The 18182-nt window shown below is 41.5% G+C and overlaps 1 protein-coding gene across 4 annotated transcripts in view; it reads left to right on the plus strand.

Annotated features, from left to right (window-relative positions):
• The window catches only part of MSH3 (mutS homolog 3), a 91108-nt gene that overhangs the window by 60524 nt on the left and 12402 nt on the right, over positions 1-18182 (plus strand). For all 4 annotated transcript variants that reach the window (XM_085043174.1, XM_085043171.1, XM_085043173.1 and 1 more), the window contains exons 15-20: positions 1786-1954; positions 4117-4181; positions 5454-5570; positions 7084-7191; positions 8785-8899; positions 12127-12284. In XM_085043174.1, coding sequence (XP_084899300.1) covers positions 1786-1954; positions 4117-4181; positions 5454-5570; positions 7084-7191; positions 8785-8899; positions 12127-12284 — 732 coding nt within the window. The remainder of the gene's footprint in view (positions 1-1785; positions 1955-4116; positions 4182-5453; positions 5571-7083; positions 7192-8784; positions 8900-12126; positions 12285-18182) is intronic.

The following is an 18182-nucleotide window of genomic DNA, read 5'->3' on the forward strand; positions in this document are numbered from 1 at the left end:
ATAAAACATTTTTTTATCTTTCCCAAACTGAGATTTAAAAATAAATCTAAGAATTGAAGGCTAAAACTTAATTTTATTTGCTTCTGAATTAGAGATGGATCCAAGGTGTACAAATTTAGAAGCTGAGAAGGGCAGAAGGATTTCCTCTGCCCAGTGGAGAGGTGAGATTGTGAGATTTCTGCTGATGCCTGGTGCCCAATTATAGTTGTAACAGTTTATGACAAAACAGACTGTATCTAAATGATACCAGATTTACTGTAGGTAGGTTCAAAACATGGGTTTTTTTTTTCTGTTACTGTATTGATGATGGCTAGAATAGTATACAAGATATAATTGATCTGTAGAATGGATGCATTGTATTTACATACATTAAAAAATATTACACCAACTTATTTTTGGTCTTTTTATAGCTCTCAAATGTATGTGGCAGTGTTGTTTTTACTCAAAAACATGTCTTTCATCAAAATCCTGGCTTCTACTCACATCCATCCATGCACACACACACACACACACTTGTGCACATACTGCATCACACCTTAATTTTGTTATGAGGTGTGAATGAATTCCTGTACGTGTTCTCTAAAGTAACCCTTTGCTCCATTTTTTTTTTTTTTTAATGGGGAGCTTGAGATTTTGGGATTTGTGTATTTTTAAACTGTCAGCTTTTAAATTTTTTTGTAGGCATCACATAGCAGTGACAGTCTTCACAATCAGCTGCTGGCTACTAGTGATCTTTTTTTTCCCTTGCATTCCCATGGAAACTAGTCTAATTAGCACAAAATCGTTTCTAAAAATTGGTATTGTACTTTAAAATGGCATCTTTACTGTCACTTATGTAATGCCAGCGACGATGGAGTGCAAAGCCAAAGCACAGCTCTGTATTGCCTGCCTTGTCAGTGGCTCCAGCTGTAGTTCCATTTGCAGGCAGAGGGGTAGTGGAGTAAGTACAATATTAGATTTTTTTATTACTTCCATGTTATAATACTTTCAGTTTGCTAATTACTTGCTCTCCACATATTAGTTTTCAAGGTAATTACATAATTAACTTGCAGAGTTCTGTATTTGCTCTGAAATGCAAAGTTATATTGCAATTAACTTAGGGCTGATCACACTGCTTTTTATTGTTTGCCTGATACTTGCTGGGGTAAGTTAAATTTCTGTTGTTTTTGTTGATAGCCGTGTTTTTTATTGCTAGTTCCCAGTTTTAACCATTGGAATGGCGTTGCTTGTTTCAGGTTTCAATCCTGAGCCGAGCTCATGCTGCCAAAACAATGCTGTCATTTTTTCTGGCACTGCAGCTAGAAAAGGGCATTGTTTTGCAAGTACCTAAAAGTGCTCTGGGTAATCTTTTGTGGACAAAAGAAGGAAGCTGCTCTGCGAAAGTACTGATGGTGCTCTGCTTTGATGAGGGCCTTGAGGGGGATGTTTTTCCATGCAATCTTTCTGAAAATTTGCCCAAATTTGCCCAAATTCTAAGTGTGTCAAAAATCTGTGTTCACACGTTGCATAAATTGTCTAAAATGTCACATTTCACTGCAGTGAAGGTGCTGTCAGCAGCTGGGGTGCTCTGTGTGCAGAGTTTGTATGTTTTCTGTTTGTGTCCTGAGTGCAGCAGCTCTCAGTAAATGGGCTGCACTGTGACCAAGAGCCTGAAAATCTGTATACAGGAGGGAGCTAAGCTAATGGTAAAACAAATGAAAATAACAAAATAAGGATGCAGCCAGTAGAACTGGGGACTGTCTCTCTCTTTTTACCATAATTTTGTCTCACTTTTCTCATGGATAGGACTGGAGATAAAACACAGTTGTTCAAGGATCTCACAGACTTCCCTGTCATCCAAAAGAAAAAAGAGGAGATCCAGGATGTGCTTTCTAAAATCCAATTGCATCTGCAGGATATTCGTAAACAGATTAAGAACCCTTCTGCAGAGTATGTTACAGTTTCGGGTCAAGAGGTACTGTGGGGTTTATTATGTATGACTGTACCCATTCTTGCCTAGAAAATAGCTTAAAAGCGGGACCTAGCTGGAGCTATTCACCCAGCATGGTGCTTCATGAGGGCATTCGACTATAATCTTTTGTACAACTTTGAACAACAGCTTTCTGACTGTGTCACTCTTTTATTTGTTAAGTCAATCACTTTAGTGACTTAAATAATAGAAACCCATCAGTGCAGTTGAATTTGGTTCGGTAATGCTTTGCTTTTCTGTCTGCGTAAAAACACTCGCATGCTTCCAAGGTTAATTGTATGGCTATTAAGTGCTGGAATACTCTCAGAGAGCCGGGAAGCACAGCATTTGGTTAATTTGAAGAATGGTGAAAGGATTTCTGAGTACTGAGTCAGACTGTAATTTGAAAGATGGGAGAGGAGAGGGAGCAGTAGTAAAGGGTGATAAGTGTTGTTTTAGTTCCAATTCTTGGAAATGGTGTTCTGGACTGGAGCTTTTGTTCGTGGATGCTGTGCAAGTGTGGGCAGGACATGATCCAGCGAGCTGAGAAGTTCAGTGGTAAAAAGCAGAGATAACAGATCCTGTCATGTTTGTGGGGGAGCTGAAAGGAGCAGGGAGGTGGCACTGCTCAGCGTTGTCCTCTGGAACTGAGAGTAGGACACTGGGAAAAAACTCTGCAGAAAACTCGGGAAAGAAAGGAGTTAGGAAGCAGAATGTGAGTTGTGAGTAGCAGAGAGGAGTGGGTGAGGAAAGGGAGGGAAGGGGCTGGAAGTGTCCCCGGGGGGACTTAGGAAGCTGAGAAAGATCCAAGAGATACAGGAGGGAGCAAAAAGGTGCTGCTGAAAATGAGGGAAGGGATGAATTAGAGACAGCAGCCTTTGATAAAGACCTGAAGTAGATGTTCCTGTTGAGGGTGAAGCTGAGAACAGGAAACACACAGCCCAAGAGTCGGGTGGGCTGTCAGCACAGAAGCTGAAATCCAAGGGAAAAGTGGAAAAGTGTTTGAGTATTGTTTGAGGCAGGGAAGAGCAGGATTTGAAAGGTTTCTCTCAGGGAAGCTGGGTTAATAGCTGCCATCTGTGTGAAGTAAAGGAAAAGAGGAGCTGATCAAAGGGAGGAGAGCACCCGAGGAAGTGCTGAAAAGTGGTTTCAGAGCCAGCAGTCACTGCACACGTTCAGAGGAGGCCTTTGTAGCAGGGCACAGCTAGAAACCTTTGCAGACTGAAATGAGTCTGGGTGCCTTGATGAAAGGAGCTGCAGAGGCTGGGGATAGCTCTTCCTGCTTGGCATCTCCTGTGGGTGTTTTACAGATACTAGAAAAGGCAGACACAGGGGTCACAGGAGATGCTCAGTGAGGTAAGGAAAGATGCCAGAGGAAGGGAAGTAATGGAAAGTGAATTGTATGGGAGGAGTGTAACACAGGGCTAGAACAGGAGTTTATTTGATTTGAGATCTTTCTTCCTCTCATGTGTATGTTATATTCTTCTGATGTCCTTGTAGCACCCTGATGTAAAATACAAATATTCTTCACAACAGAGAAATATCTTGTGTTTTGGGTGAATTAAGGATTAGTGCACTGTGTCCTTGCTGTATTCATGTGTTAGGATTGTTATCCCTGTTTGTTCTTGGGGATGATTGCTGGCTCCTCTGGAAGTTTGTCTAAATCTTATTAACTAGAATGGAAAAGTTTTGTCAGACATGGGTCTTGTGGCTTTCCGTAAATGTGCTCAGGTTCTGTGCTAACCTAATCTCTGCAGGAAATTCGTTTTCCAGCTGAATTCTGTGACGTTAGAATGCCTCAGCTCCCTGACATCCAGGACCTCAGGCTATTGTTACAAAGATAACTGACATGAATCATACAAAATACTGCAATAAACACGTCACATAGATTTCAGTGCCCTGTGCATCTTGACATTGCTGCTGGTTTTCCATGTGCCTCCTCTTCTGACCCAGAGTTCATTCGAACCTGAAGCAAGGTTCTGTAGGTGCAGAAGGGGTTTGTATCTCATCAGCCTGGGTTTTTTTGGGAAAAGAACATTCCCTTCTGGTCTCTTCTGGCTCAATATGGCTTTCCTCTGATGCTTGCAGCTTCTTGATAAATGATGATTATGATTCTCTAGTCTTCCTGACTTCCCATGATGTGTAATACTACATTTCTGTTCTTCTAGTTTCTAATAGAAGTCAAGAACTCCCATAAGTCATCTGTGCCATCTGACTGGGTTATGGTTAGTAGGTATGTAAAATATCCTTGAAGTTTGTTCTGTTTTAATAGAGAAGAAAAACCGAGATATTTTAGTAGTACAATTAATTACATACACATGCTCAATGTCCCATGTGTTTAGGTTTGTTGAGGTTTTTTTTAAGCTGAAAGGCCAACCAAATTGTAAATTTATTGCTTAAAAGCAGAGAAAAAACCCCAAAACTGGGTAAAAATACATTTCTTACAGCATTTGTTTTGACTCAGTAGATCCTTAGAGCACAGAATTACTCACTCAGTCTTCGAAGGTGCAGAGCTATGGCCTTGATTAAGTTGTGCCTGTGGCTTGCATGTGCAAATCCTTCATAAAACTGGGATTGTTCTTACTTTATTCAGAAAGGTTAAAGTAGCTGTGCAAACATCTGTTTATATATCTCAGTAAATTCAGTGCATTTAAATATCATTTTACTTGCTCATGCAGACAAGCTTTTCTTGCTTTGCTACTTGGTTTAATGTAAGCTTGATTTTGGATAATTTTCCAGCAGATGAAACAGAGATGGGCTAATTTATGTGGTTGACTTTTTTTCTTTTTAGTGATTTGATTTATGATTTGAATGGGTTGAATACCTGAGAGTTATAATATCCATGTAAATGCTGAATTCTCTACAAATCCCAGTGTGTAATGTGTGAGCACAGACATCTCTCACCAAGGGGAGCTCTGAAATGATGTTCTATTACACTTATGCAGGAATTGAGTATTAAAAGTGCATGGATCAGACAGAATTAACATGGTGAAGAAATTACAGCTAATCTGGATTCTGTAAGAGAATGCCTGCATATGCCAAATTGAGTCGTTAGTGAAAATACATAAATACCTAGCAAGTGCCTCCAGTGAAAACTAGCAAGGCACTCTGTATTTAGTATGTTTATTTCAGGCTTATCATGAAGTTTTCCTCTTCAAAGTGAATTGTTTTTGTCTAGTTCATTGTCTATGCAGCCAGTCCCAGAGAAGTCATGCACCCGGGCAGCTACTGTGAGCAGTTCTGTGAAATGTGTAAACTTGGATGATAATGCCACACTCTGCACAGCATTTCAAAGCCTCCTGAGTAGGCAGTGGTGCTGTGAGTGACCACTTTATTCACAGCAGAGGTCGTTGGAATCAACAGGGTTTGGTATCACAGCAGAAAACCCTTTTTTAAAAACATCCATTGTCAAGGCTCGCAGAGATTAAGAAAATGAGTCCAATTTTGCATGTAGCTGATTGCTTGGTAACCTTGATTTCCAATCAGTCCTTTCTCCCTGTTGCAGCACAAAAGCTGTCAGCCGCTTCCACTCTCCTTTCATTATGGAAAATTGCAGAGTCCTGAACCAGCTCCGGGAGCAGCTCGTCCTTGACTGCAGTGCTGAGTGGCTTCGCTTCTTGGAGTGAGTTCCCAGGCAGAGTCAGCCTGCACCACTGCCTTCCGCTCTGCTCACAAACTGAAACACAGAAATGTTTAGCCTGACAAACAAGTTAATAATTATGTTGTCCACAGCTACTTCACAAGCAGTCCATTAAGATGTTTTTTTTAATTGTGAAGCATTTGAGGGCAAGACCTTTGAGCCTGAGTCCTGAGACCAGCAGTGATGTCTCTGCATTTTAAAATTCTGATGAAAATACACTGTTAAGAATATGAAGTGTCTCCCAAAGCTGGAAAAATAATATCATGGCATTGAGAATCTAAAAGTAGGACTGACTGAGTGAAACTGAATCTAGCTGGTTTTATTGGTTTTATTTATTCATACTGTGTAGTAGTTTTATGATTTTTTATATTTTGTATGCCACCCTGACTATGCAAGTTTGCTAGAAAGTAGTGGGAGTTTTATTGTCCCTTGCATCTGGCACGTCTGTTCGTCTGAGATCAGAGCTGTCAATGGGCCTATTTGCCTATTTAGCCAAAGGACTTTTAAAATGGGAGTTGAAAAAATACTTCCTGAATTTCTTAATGCCTTTAATTTTTCAGGTGCCTGATTGTCTGTTATTTTTTACCTCCATGAATTACAGAACTACTGAAAGTGTTCCTCTTGTCATGCAGAGATAGTGTGCAAGAACTTTCCAAGTCCCTGCTCAAGTTGTCTCACTGGATTTGCTTCCCATTAGGAACCCAGAAATTCTGAAAATAGGGTAGAAACTGGAAAAACATTCCAATTCACACTTCCCATTTGTGTTTCCTTTGCAGTGCTGTAAAAACAGCTCTCTCCATGTTCACTTGGCTGTTCTTAGTAGTGGTGTATGAGATCAGCAGACAAAAAGGAACGACCTGTATGGAAAGTGCTCTTCTTTCCCACCCCTCCATTCATTTATGTCTTTGTTTATTAAATTTTGCTCCCCTACTGGTTTTATATTCTATAGTGTAGCTTTGAGACTAGGAGACTGGAAAAGAGAAATTCCAGAGGACTAAGGGGACGAACTCTACTGAAAACTGTGTTCTCCTGGTAACCTCATTATTGTACTGGGGAAGCAACACCATAAATTGAAAATGAATTTTCTGTTGTAGATACCATACTTCTTTGGAATTTTAGACAACTTGTATGCTCAGCCACTCTTAGTTTGGTTCTTTTTTGACTGTAACTTGAGGTTGAATCAACAGCTGGGATTCAACTACTGATATTCTGTATCAATTCTGATAAATTGTGGCATTTTTGTACACCTCGTTTAGGCAGCAGGGATCAACTGCTGACCCTTGGCAAGCTGTCTAATTAATTCAATTTTCCCTGATTTTTTGGTGCTTAAAAAGTAATTCACTGTTGGAATGGGAGCTGAAGTCCACCTTGATTAAGATGTGTCCTTATGTTGTATCTCATACCCTGCTAGGAGATTTGGATTCAGGTTCTTTTGTTTCAGTAAGGAACTACTTTTTTCCCTTTTTTGGAGTAACTTTTCCCTGTTTTGATGCAGCCATTTCAGTGAACATTATCACCCCGTGTCTAAAGCCATTTGTCACCTAGCAACAGTGGACTGCCTCTTCTCATTGGCCCAGGTGGCCAAGCAAGGAGACTACTGCAGGTAATCAATTTTTAATTTTTATTTAGGATTTTATGCAGAATTATAAGAGCTTGTTTAAAATTAATTAGGTTTTAATATGTGTACCATGATAAAATGCACTATTAAAATTGTTTACAGTAGTTTCAACATAATCTGATTTTGCAGAGCAACACTTCTGGGCTTAATGCAAATCTGTAAACATTGCAGTTCAAATTTGACATCCTAATGTTTGTTTTCTGACCTGAGTCTAGTTAGTAGATGATATCTCACTTACACATAAATAAATGTTGGACTTTGCACGGACTTCTTCTATCTTTTTTTTTCTTTTTTTCTTTCTTCAAATTATTATTGCTGTTGTTTTTTGTTCTCAGCAAGGTCTGAGCTTATGATATCTTTCTAATACCTAAGAGTCTGAGGTATCTGAGGTATGTTTCCAGGGTGTATGTCAGGTAATTATTAGGTAAGTATTAGTTGCAGAGCAGTGGTGATGCCTCACCTGGGATCATGTGTGAGGGCTGATGGGCTGAGCTCCTGTCTCTGCCCTAGACCCACAGACAGATGGGTGAAGACAAATCCTCTTGCAAATGCTTCTGCTTTGAAACATCATTAAAGATAATATAGATCACTTCTGGACTCTTGGGATCTTGTGTGGCTCTATCAGAATCTCTCTGAAAGTAATTGCTCACTTAGTTCTGTATACTCAGATGAGAAAACAAACTGAAATCTGATTAATTCACTGTGCAGAGTTTAAATAATTCACTGAATTTTAGAGTGGCTTAAAGCTTACAAGCTAGCAGGAAGGAGACTTCTCAGTGAAACCTCAGCTGCAGGGAAGGTGTCAATAATTAATTCTGGAGGGATGCTGAAGGAAAGCCTGGGCTTTAACATTCAGTGTTTTGGAGGAATGTGTTTTGATGTGTGAGGATTGTTCTGCTGGCCCTGCCTGAGGCAGATGGGTGAGTCAGGGCAGGAGCAGGGCTGGGGAGGTGAGTCCCTGGCGCAGTGTGCTGGGAGGCTCTTTGCACAGACACTGCCAGCATCAGGGCTCTCAGGCAGCTCTCAGGAAATGGAAAGGGCTGGTGTGGGCAGTGCAGAGATCACAGTGTGGTGTTGGAGTGTCCACTCTGCAGACCTCAAGTGAATTTCAGTTTAAGGAATGCTGTTGGAGAGGTGATACAAGGGCTGAGACTGTCTGTGTATTGGTTTCATCTCAGCTGTACAACTGTGGGAGATATCTTTGTGCTAAACCCCCTCACCATTGTCAGTTTGTACCTCTTTCCCTCTTTTTGTGTTTGTAGGATGCCATTTATTTGATTTCTGTTTTCCTTTGAAATTGCATTGTCATTCTTCAACATGAGAAAAAACTCACTCCCCTTCCATTTAAAGATTTAAAAAAAATCTCACTCATCCTTCCAGTCTTAAAACTGTGACTTTATTCCATTACTCTCTTTTTCTAGTCTTTGGAAATACTTGATGGCAGTAATTAATTTTTATAATTTGTATCTTTCCATAAAAACCTACATTGTAGGTGACCCACCTACAGGCTTTAGTTACAGTAATTCTAAATAATCAGTTACAAAGAGCACTGAAATGAGAACCTTTCCTTTTTTGCAGACCAACTGTGCAAGACAATCGGCGAGAAATAATCATAAAGAATGGGAGGCACCCTGTGATAGATATTCTGCTGGGAGAACAGGATCAATATGTTCCAAACACCACCAACCTCTCAGTGAGTACCAAGACCCTGACTGAGTTTCCAGGCGAGGAGGCTGGAATAGGGAATTTAGTCACCCTGCTGGGCTGCATTTCAGAGAGGCGTTGCTAGATGTCACCACATCTGTTCTGTCCCTTTGCTGCACCTCACAGCCACATGCTCTCTTTGCAGCCTAGTTCAGTCTTGGGCCATAAAGAAAAGAAATGTAATCTCAGAATTAGGCAAATGCATGCTTCAAATGGTTTGTTTTCAAAAAACAAATGGATAATTAGAGGTCTGTACTTTGTCAAAACTCTATCTCTAATTTTTGGAATTTTTTAATATGCAAAATACATGTCACAGGTTCAGTTTTCCAGATTAATTCTAAGATTGCTTGTATTTTTTATGTGTTTCTCTACTATGTATTTTTCTTTCTTTCTGGAAGTATTAGTGTCACACAGCCTTTTTTTCCTGGTAAACTAAAATCTGTCTTTTAAATTACATGCCTGCTTGAAGTTTTTCATTAAATATTTATCTCTCCATATATTTTTATGAATATTAAATATCTGTTCTTAATTAATATAAAAGATATGCTCAGAATTTATCTCTGACATGTCCCTGCCTCTGTATACAGTACATCCAGGAAAGGTATGAACAGTTGTCACTGTGTGACATTGCTGTGAAATACAGCATTCAAATTTGTATGTATTTTTTGGGGGACATTTTAAAATGCTGTTCTATACTGAACAATGATACAGATATTTTGTAATACTTCAGAGAATGTTTTCAAAATTATTTGTCAACTCCAAACAAGCGACAGATGGCACTTCCAAAAAAACTCAGCATTTCATTCAGGAATCATCATGCACTTTTCCCTCTTTAGTCCCATTCTTATGTTGGCTTGCTAAATACTGAATATTACAAAACCAAGTGATTGTGGCAGAAGCACTTTTGCTTCTACAGTTTGAGTTCTCTCTTTCCTGAGAGAGGTGGGTGGGAACCAGTTCATTAAAGCATCTCCAGTTTTCAACTGATGTGTTTGAATCAGCAGGAAAATACATCTCCTGTCATGTTTTCAGCTGAAATGTTGTCAAATATCTAACTTGAGGAAAAGCTTTTTTCATTGCTCTGAAATAAACAGTTATTTTTCCATTCCTTCTCTTCCCCCAATGTTTGTGGGTTGTTTTAGAGCATTTAGCTTCAGCTGTGAATTCCAGTGAGATGTTGGCTGGTGGCTGCATGTGCTGTAAGGACAGAGGGGCTCTCAGGTCTGATGTTACAGCAAATGCTCCTCCTGCAAAGCAGAACATTGGCAGAGCAGCCCTCAGTCCCTCAGCACAGCTGGACACACACCAAACACATGGAACAAATTCGTGGGTTTTCACAGATGAACTGGGGAACTCGTTCTGGTTTTAAGTATCTGCAGATTCTCTTGTGTTGAGCCCTGACAAAGTTTTAGTAGCACTACTGAACTATACTTTGGAGACTAGGATGTTATGAATGTTATGAATTTTGTTCTTATATAGTCATGTGCACTTTATTACATACATCCTTCATTCTCAATAATGGCATTTTCTGCATTTTGACTTTGTTATGACTTCTGTATGGATGAGGGTGTTCTGCAAAAGCTGATCAGCTTTTTACGTATAGTAAATACTGCTGTCCTGCATCCTCTCTATTACCTGAATTGTAACATGAGTGACTGTCCTGTCTGCATTTTGTGTGTGTCCCTGTAAACAGAATGAGAGCCTAGTCTGAAACCCAAATCTGTGAAGATTTTGATGCTTGCTGCATGGAGATCTGTTGGTTGCTGTTAGCACAGAGCCTGATCAGTGCCAAGCTCCCCAAGCAGTGTGACTAATGTCCATTATGCACAGCTTGTCCTGTGTCCCTTGCCCCTCCCTGGGCAGTGGAGTGTGCTGGCTCTGTTTAGATCATCAGTTGGTGCATTTCATCAGAGGCACCCCGTGGAACACTCTTGCTGTGTGATGTCCTTGCATAACTTGAGCTCTTCATCTCGGCTCAGGCTGTGAGAAAGCTTTATAGGTTCATTGACAAGTTTTAATTTTGTATCAGCAGTTGCCTTCCTCTAGTGCAAGACAATTTTATTCTGGAGCTGTAGACACATAGCAGTACCATGGGGAGTCTTACAGCTGAGATGAGTTCTTGCATCTGATTTAATTTTCTAGCATCTGGTTTTAATGATGAGAGACACTGATGGAGATTGGGTGTAGTCTGCTCAATCCCTGTGTTGCAGTCAAGTATTGCCAGACTCAGGAATGTCTTGGTGCCTTGTAGCCACTCTGAATGCCCTCACGTCACACCAAGGCAGGCAGTTATCAATGTGAAATCTAGGTCAGGTGTTTGTCTTCCAGATCTTCCCTTTTGACAATGAGAACTCCAACTGGAGAGGAATGCAGATCACAACCAAATTTGGACAGTGCTGGCTGTGCTGGAAGCTCCACAGAAATCGCACAGAATCCCAGAATGGTTTGGGTTGGAAGGAACCATAAAACACATCTCATCTCACCCCTGCCCTGGCAGGGACACCTCCCACTGTCCCAGGCTGCTTCAAGCCCCAGTGTCCAGCCTGGCCTGGAACACTTGCAGGGATCCAGGGGCAGCCACAGCTTCTCTGTCACCCTGTGCCAGGGCCTGCCCACCCTGCCAGGGAACAATTCCTTCCCAATATCCATCCATCCCTGCCCTCTGGCAGTTTGCAGCCATTCCCTGTGTCCTGTCCCTCCATCCCCTGTCAGTAGTCTCTCTCCATGTTTCCTGCAGCTCCTCCAGGCACTGAAGGCCACACTGAGGTCACCCCAGAGCTTCTCCTCTACAGGCTGAACAATCCCAGCTCTCCCAGCCTTTCCTCCCAGCAGAGCTGCTCCATCCCTGTGCTCATGCTGGAGCTCCTCTGGCCTGGCTGCATCCAGCCCTGCATCCCTCAGCATCCCTCAGTGCCTCCTGTGCTGGTGACCAAGATCCTCCATTCTTTGGCTCCTTGATGGAGAATGGGAAGGTTCCCCCTCACTGTGTACATTTTGCTCAAGAGAAATCAAGGTCAATTTTGGTGCATCTGGAGCTTGATAATATCTGGAAGAGTGAATGTGATGAACTCCAAGAACAAAATACTGCTCATCTAGAAACAGAACATTTTCTCCTGCAGGCTTCTCCTGTGTCCTTCTAAGTACACACACACCAGACTTTCTGATAGAAGCACCGTGTGCAGGGCAGTGTATTTCACCAGTGTTTTGTGTTTCCAGGGAGATGGTGAGAGGGTGATGATCATCACTGGGCCCAACATGGGAGGGAAGAGCTCCTACATCAAGCAGGTGGCACTGATCACAGTGATGGCACAGATTGGCTCCTTCGTTCCTGCAGAGGAGGCCACGGTTGGTGTCGTGGATGGCATTTTTACCAGGTGATCCCTTAAAACTTGCTATGTTTATGGAAATGTTACTGTGGAAGGGACTGTGTGTGTCAAAGTGTAAGTTAATTTTTCATTTAGAACTTGAGAATTCATACCTGAAGTTTCCCTTTCTCATTTTAAAGGCACATTAGGTTCATTGCTGGGTTTGGATTCCTATTTTCTGGTAAACTGTGGTGTTTGTTTTGTAATCTTTGAATCTTCAAAGGACAAGAATTTTAGTGTGTCTGTCTTAAGATCCACATACCTAAATTACATGGATGGACACCTCAGCCAAATTTATGCTGCTGGGTGGTGGCCAAATGGTGTTTCCCCTAAAATGAATGTTGTCTCCTCTGAAAATCACATTGTGGTTTCTGCTGTGAAGCTCAGTTCCATTTACTCACCTTATTAGACACTGAAAATTTCGGGCAGCATATATTCTGTGCCTAATCTCTTTCCTGTACTATCAGTCTTAAACACACTTACTCCTCACTTGATGTCCTTTTAAGAATGAATAATGACAGTTTATTTCACTGTCTCAGTTTTGAGGCATTGCTGAGTAATTTCTAAAAATTGTCAGTACAGTCAAAACTCTATTTTATAATCTAATATTGCTAAGGTTTGTCGCCCTATTTTTTTGTTTTCTTTAATAATTTCTTTAATTAGTAAATTTTTTGTGCTACTGGTGGTATTTGAGATAGATTATCATGTGTGGTTTTAAGTTTCACAGCAGTTGAGGTATCTGAGCTGGAATTTCCTGAAATTCTAGTTCTGTGATGGCAGTGTGCATTCCAGAGGTAACTTTAAATCAAGAGACCTGAAGTACTGCTCACCTGGGATTGCTTCATCCTATGAAGGTGTTGTGTTCTTACTCTTCACTGTATCACGACAAAAAAAATGAAAATCACTCCTTGATGCAGTTTAGTGCTTAGAAAATTAGCAAAGAATTTGTATTATCCTCCCAAAAGTAATTGGAGATGAGAATTCAAAATGCTTCACTTTTTTTCCTTCTCCTGTGTTGAAAGTAATGGACTGAAAGGAATGGATGAGCATTTCTTGTGGGGACACAGAGAGACACAGGATTTGATTTACCTTACAGAAGGAGCATTACAACATCAGTAAACATTTGAAGGTTATTTTTGTCTTCCTCTGTGTTTTGTAGCTGAACTTGGAGTACTTCACTTGGGTTCACACTTCTTTAAATTCTAGTAATACACATGTAAGTCTGTTACTCTTAAGCTGAGTATTTGCTTTCCTCTGCTTTTCCTCAACTGTCATTGCAAAAGAATGATTTCTGCAGAAAATGTTAAGAAATGTGACACAGTCACTGGGAGACACATTTTGTTTTGTGCCCACTTGAAAGAGAATAAATTGGTTTTTTTTATTTGTATTCCACCTGTTCCCCAGTGTATTTCCCTGATTCCAACTTGCTTTTCTCCATATAACAATAAAGTCTAAGTATTTTCCAGAACTTTTCTGATAAAGTAGTGTGTTTGAAGGTAAAACTACTTCTTTCAGACTTCAAGCCAAGCACTTCCTTACTTTGTGAGGTTTCAGACCATTTAATTTGTAGTCCACTCACATTCTCACACAGGGGATTGATTTTTTTTTTTTCTCCTTGTCTGTATTAGTTTTGGAAGCTCAGCTAGATGTGCCATCCTTCATTTAATGTGATATGTGTCAAACACCAGATGAATACGTGGAAGAATTACTGACATTGCACCAGCAATTAAGAGTAAACTAATTGACTCAACATTAATCAAAAAGAAATTGATAATACATTGTTAAGATAAAAGTATGCATTAGGTAAAAGGTAACAGGGAAAAAAAAGGAGAAAAGAAACAGATTACCAGAATCTGCTCAAGATGTACAGAGACTGTTCCAGAAGAAGACACTTCTGTTTTGGTTGGTTTGGGGTTTTTTTGGGGTTGGTTTTGGTTTTTTTCAGGGTACTGGGAGAGGCTTGAAGTATATTAGTCTTTCAGGCAGGTTAATGCTTTCAGGGCATTTCTCAGCCCTAGGAAGTTACCCTTGAAATAGTTTTTAGTGCCTGGTTTGGGGAAAGAATCAATAAATCAGCTGCCACATGTTATAGCCTACTTGAGATTTTATGCCTTTTTATAAAGCCTCAGCTTTTGCCTGTTCTCTTCTCTGGTGGGGAATGAACTGGAAGAGATCAGAGACTTTCTCTTAACCCAATTTTGCTATTTTTGTTTTCATCTTCTATTCTTTGTTTTGCAGGTTGGTTTTGTTAGGTTTTATATATGTGTATATATATATATATATATATATGTATGTATGTATGTACAAAGAGACACACAAAAGTGTGTGTATACATATATATACATATATATGTATACATATATATAATTTTAAAATTTTTTAAATGATAACAGCAATGCAGACCTCCTTTCTGGCACTGCCACCCCAGGCCACAAAGTCTTGCTGGAAAATGTGAATTTTTATTTTGTTTTTGAAAACTTTGGTATATTTTTAGTACTTAAAAAACTTACCATGGAAAGATGTCAGTTTCCAGGGTACTTTCATCACTGCTGTGGTGATCTCTTGGGGGAGGCTGATAGCAGGGCACCCCTGCAGGGAGGGATGCTGAAGGATGCAGCAAGGGATGCAGGGAGAGATCAGAGTTCTGTGCCTCAGAATTACCAACAATTCTCTTGATAAATCTTCTTCAATTTTGGTGCTTTGTACTGCTGTCCTTTTTTTTTTTTTTGGTTTGTAGACTGCATGGTTGAAGTGTGAATTTATATAGGTTTAAGGGATTTGTATCTCCAGGATTTGTGTCTTGTTTTCCAAGTAGGGTTTCCATGGAAATTGAAGGGTTGCTACTATGGTTATTCCTTGTGATATATTGTGCTTAGATATGATAGCATCTCTAAATTGACTTTAAATGCTGGATGACATTAAATGTTTTTAAAGATGCAGGAGGACTTGCTTACAGGTAGAGTGAAAATAGGAATGATCTTTCTTCATTACTGGGCAGATAGACATGGGACAGTGCTGAGTCTAGGTCAGACTAGGGGAAGTACACAGGATTTTGAGGATATTTGCTGGTTAATATTTTCTTCTTTTTTCCCCCTTTCTTCAATATGGGTTAGTGTTTTCTTGCAATCTTTTCTTAAAGAATTTTAACTTAATTAGTGGTGTTATATTTAAAAAAATTAGAAGGGTTTTGGAAAAGGTTGTCACCCCATCTATATTGACTTTCAGCAGGGGTTGGGTATTTAATTCTCTGATGTTTGAAAATTCCCATTCAACTTCTGCTTGCAGTATATGGGCTCATTTTCTACTTCAAATTAACCTTCAGTTTTTGTTATTTCCAAAATAGTTACTCAGACATTGGAATTACTCTGATGTTTCTCCGTGTGTTTGAGTAGGGAGACAAAGCCAGGGTGGACATCCCAGTATGGAGGAGTTAATGACAGGAATTCTGCTGGCCTGAGCATGCCCTTGGGAGAGGTGGTGTTCAGTGCTGAAGAAAGCTGACTCTGCAGAGGTCCCACTTCTGATCAATTATTGGTAGACCTTCCCCTTGCCAGGAGGCTTTGTCCTGCTTCCTGTGGGCCACAGCTCTCCATGAGGGTCCACCTTCCAAACTGGGGGCACAGGGAGGATGCTGCAGTACTGTGAAGGCAAAACATGCTCAAATGAAGGAGCTAATTAACAGTTCAAATTGCCAAGTGCCTCCAAGGACTTTGAGAATCACTTTTTGGCCATCACAAGCTGCCATCAGAAAGCATCCTGTGAAGGAGAGCAGTCCCTGCCAGCGCCAGGTGAGGTACAGGACAAAGAGTAATTTCCTTTGTGGAGCACTTACCCTCCTGGGTTTCTCTCCCTGCGTTGGAAGAAGAGCTATTTCCACTTATTTCAGGGAGCAAGCACAGTCACTACAGTGCCCCACACTTTCCAGTGAGGTTTTATCCCATCAGCCAAGCTGGGGATGTTGTTAAAGGTGCAGCTTCAGTTCCCTGAACCTACAGAGTGCCCTGTTCTTCAAATGCCTTTGGAAACTGCCTTTGCAGGTGATCTGCCTCATGCTTAGAGGTTCAAGGAATAAATAGAGGCATCACTAAGATGCATGTAGATTATCCTCTCATGCACTTTGTCTCTCTTTAAAGAGTTATCTTGCTGTTTACAGCCTCTCAGCATGAGTTTAATCCTCATGGTATCAAACACAGTTGGAATTGTCTGCAGGGTTTGTTGAGGGTGGAGGAGGCTGGCAGTGCAGGTTTGCAGGTGGTGTTTGCCTGGGGAAGCTGCAGGTCAGCATTTTTACTTTATGTAAGGCATGCAGTCTCCTGCCCTTGGAGACAATTGTCTTGGTATAGTCCCTGCACATCACATGGTCTGGTTTTAGGTGTAAAGAACTTTTTTCTGCATTTTATCCTTGCAACAGATGACTTAAATGTATTTTTAGTGTGGGGGGGGCACTCCTTGTTGCTGAGTCCATCGTTAGAGGTACTCCCTTGGTTCAAATTCCACTGTATATCTGAAAATGTTGTGAAAACAGATGGTTACTGCTCACCTTGGCAGGAAGGGATGTTTTTTTTTATTCCAGGTTATTTTACATGTCTCTATACAGAGTCTCTAAGATAGTCATGGCCACAGTGGAATCCTGGATCTGTCTGTCCCAGGTCTCAAGGTGCATCAATGCTTTGGTATTTTCTAATCTGTTGTTCTTGTGTAATGATTTTGAATATGTGTAGAAGTCATTTGTTCAATTAGAACCAGAGCACAGAAATCTCTGGACAGCTGAGCACTGAGGTGATAGAGGAGTTTCATCCCCCTCACCACTGGCCTTAGCTGGGTCCTGTAGTTTTCAGCAACCAAGGTCCATTCCCAGCCATGCACCTCGGAGTGGCTTTTCTGAGTTGGTTGATGGGTTCAGTCAAGGGAGGGGATTCTGATTGCTGCAAGCAGCAGCAGAACAGCTGAGAGCCTTGCCAAGTGAAGGTCTTGTTGAAAATTGCATTTGAGGTCCTGCCCATGAGTGTCAGCTGTGGCCTGTGGTGACACAGTTGAGGTGGTCAGCACACCCCTTGGCAGGGTCTAGGAAAACATGTCCACTCAGGCTGTGTCCACCCTTGAGAAGACACTCAGGTGTGTGCATGGCTGAGTTTGCACAGGAGGGTCAGTGACCAGGGCATGGTCAGTCCCAGACCAGGGGCTGCAGCTCCTCCCAAGGGACAGCTCTGGTCTCTGCTCTGGAACAGGGACAGGAGCCAGAGAGCAGCTGGAGCTGTGTCAGGGAGGGTCAGGATGGATCTGAGGGAAAGGTTCTTCCCCCACAGGGTGCTGGCACTGCCCAGGCTCCCCAGGGAATGGGCACAGCCTGAGGCTGCCAGAGCTCCAGGAGGGTTTGGACAGCACTGCCAGGGATTTTTGGGGGGGTCTGTGACTGGATGGCCCTGGTGGGTCCTTTCCAGCACAGGGCATTCTGTGATGACTCCAGCCCAGCTATTCCACCCCAGCCAAGCTTGGTTTCATGTGCCGCAGTGCCTTAAGGCACCCCAGCAGTGCCCATCAGATCATCCCTGTTTTCTAGGAAGCAGGATTGGTGTGAGGAAAGCTCACTGCTCCTGCCTCCCCGTGTTTGGACAGAGTGACCATGCACAGTTTTTACACATTATGCATTCCAGGTTAAAGAAGAAATGGTATTATTTATACACATCTTACCTTGGTGACCTGATGAGATTGAGTCTGTTTTTATCTTGGGGAGCTGCTGAGCAGCCATTTCCTCAGTGCCTCTGGCTGGGAGCTCAGTGCTCTGAGTTCTGCCAGCTGGGGGCTGTCCTTGCCTTGCTGTGCCACTGCTGCATGGGACCTTCAGCTGCTCTGAAATCCTCTCTGAGAGATGTGTCCCATTCCCCTGAGGTCTGTGAGTGCTGCACA

Source organism: Lichenostomus cassidix, chromosome Z (genome assembly GCF_008360975.1).
Source record: "Lichenostomus cassidix isolate B80296 chromosome Z, HeHo_3.0, whole genome shotgun sequence".
Classification (NCBI taxonomy): domain Eukaryota; kingdom Metazoa; phylum Chordata; class Aves; order Passeriformes; family Meliphagidae; genus Lichenostomus; species Lichenostomus cassidix.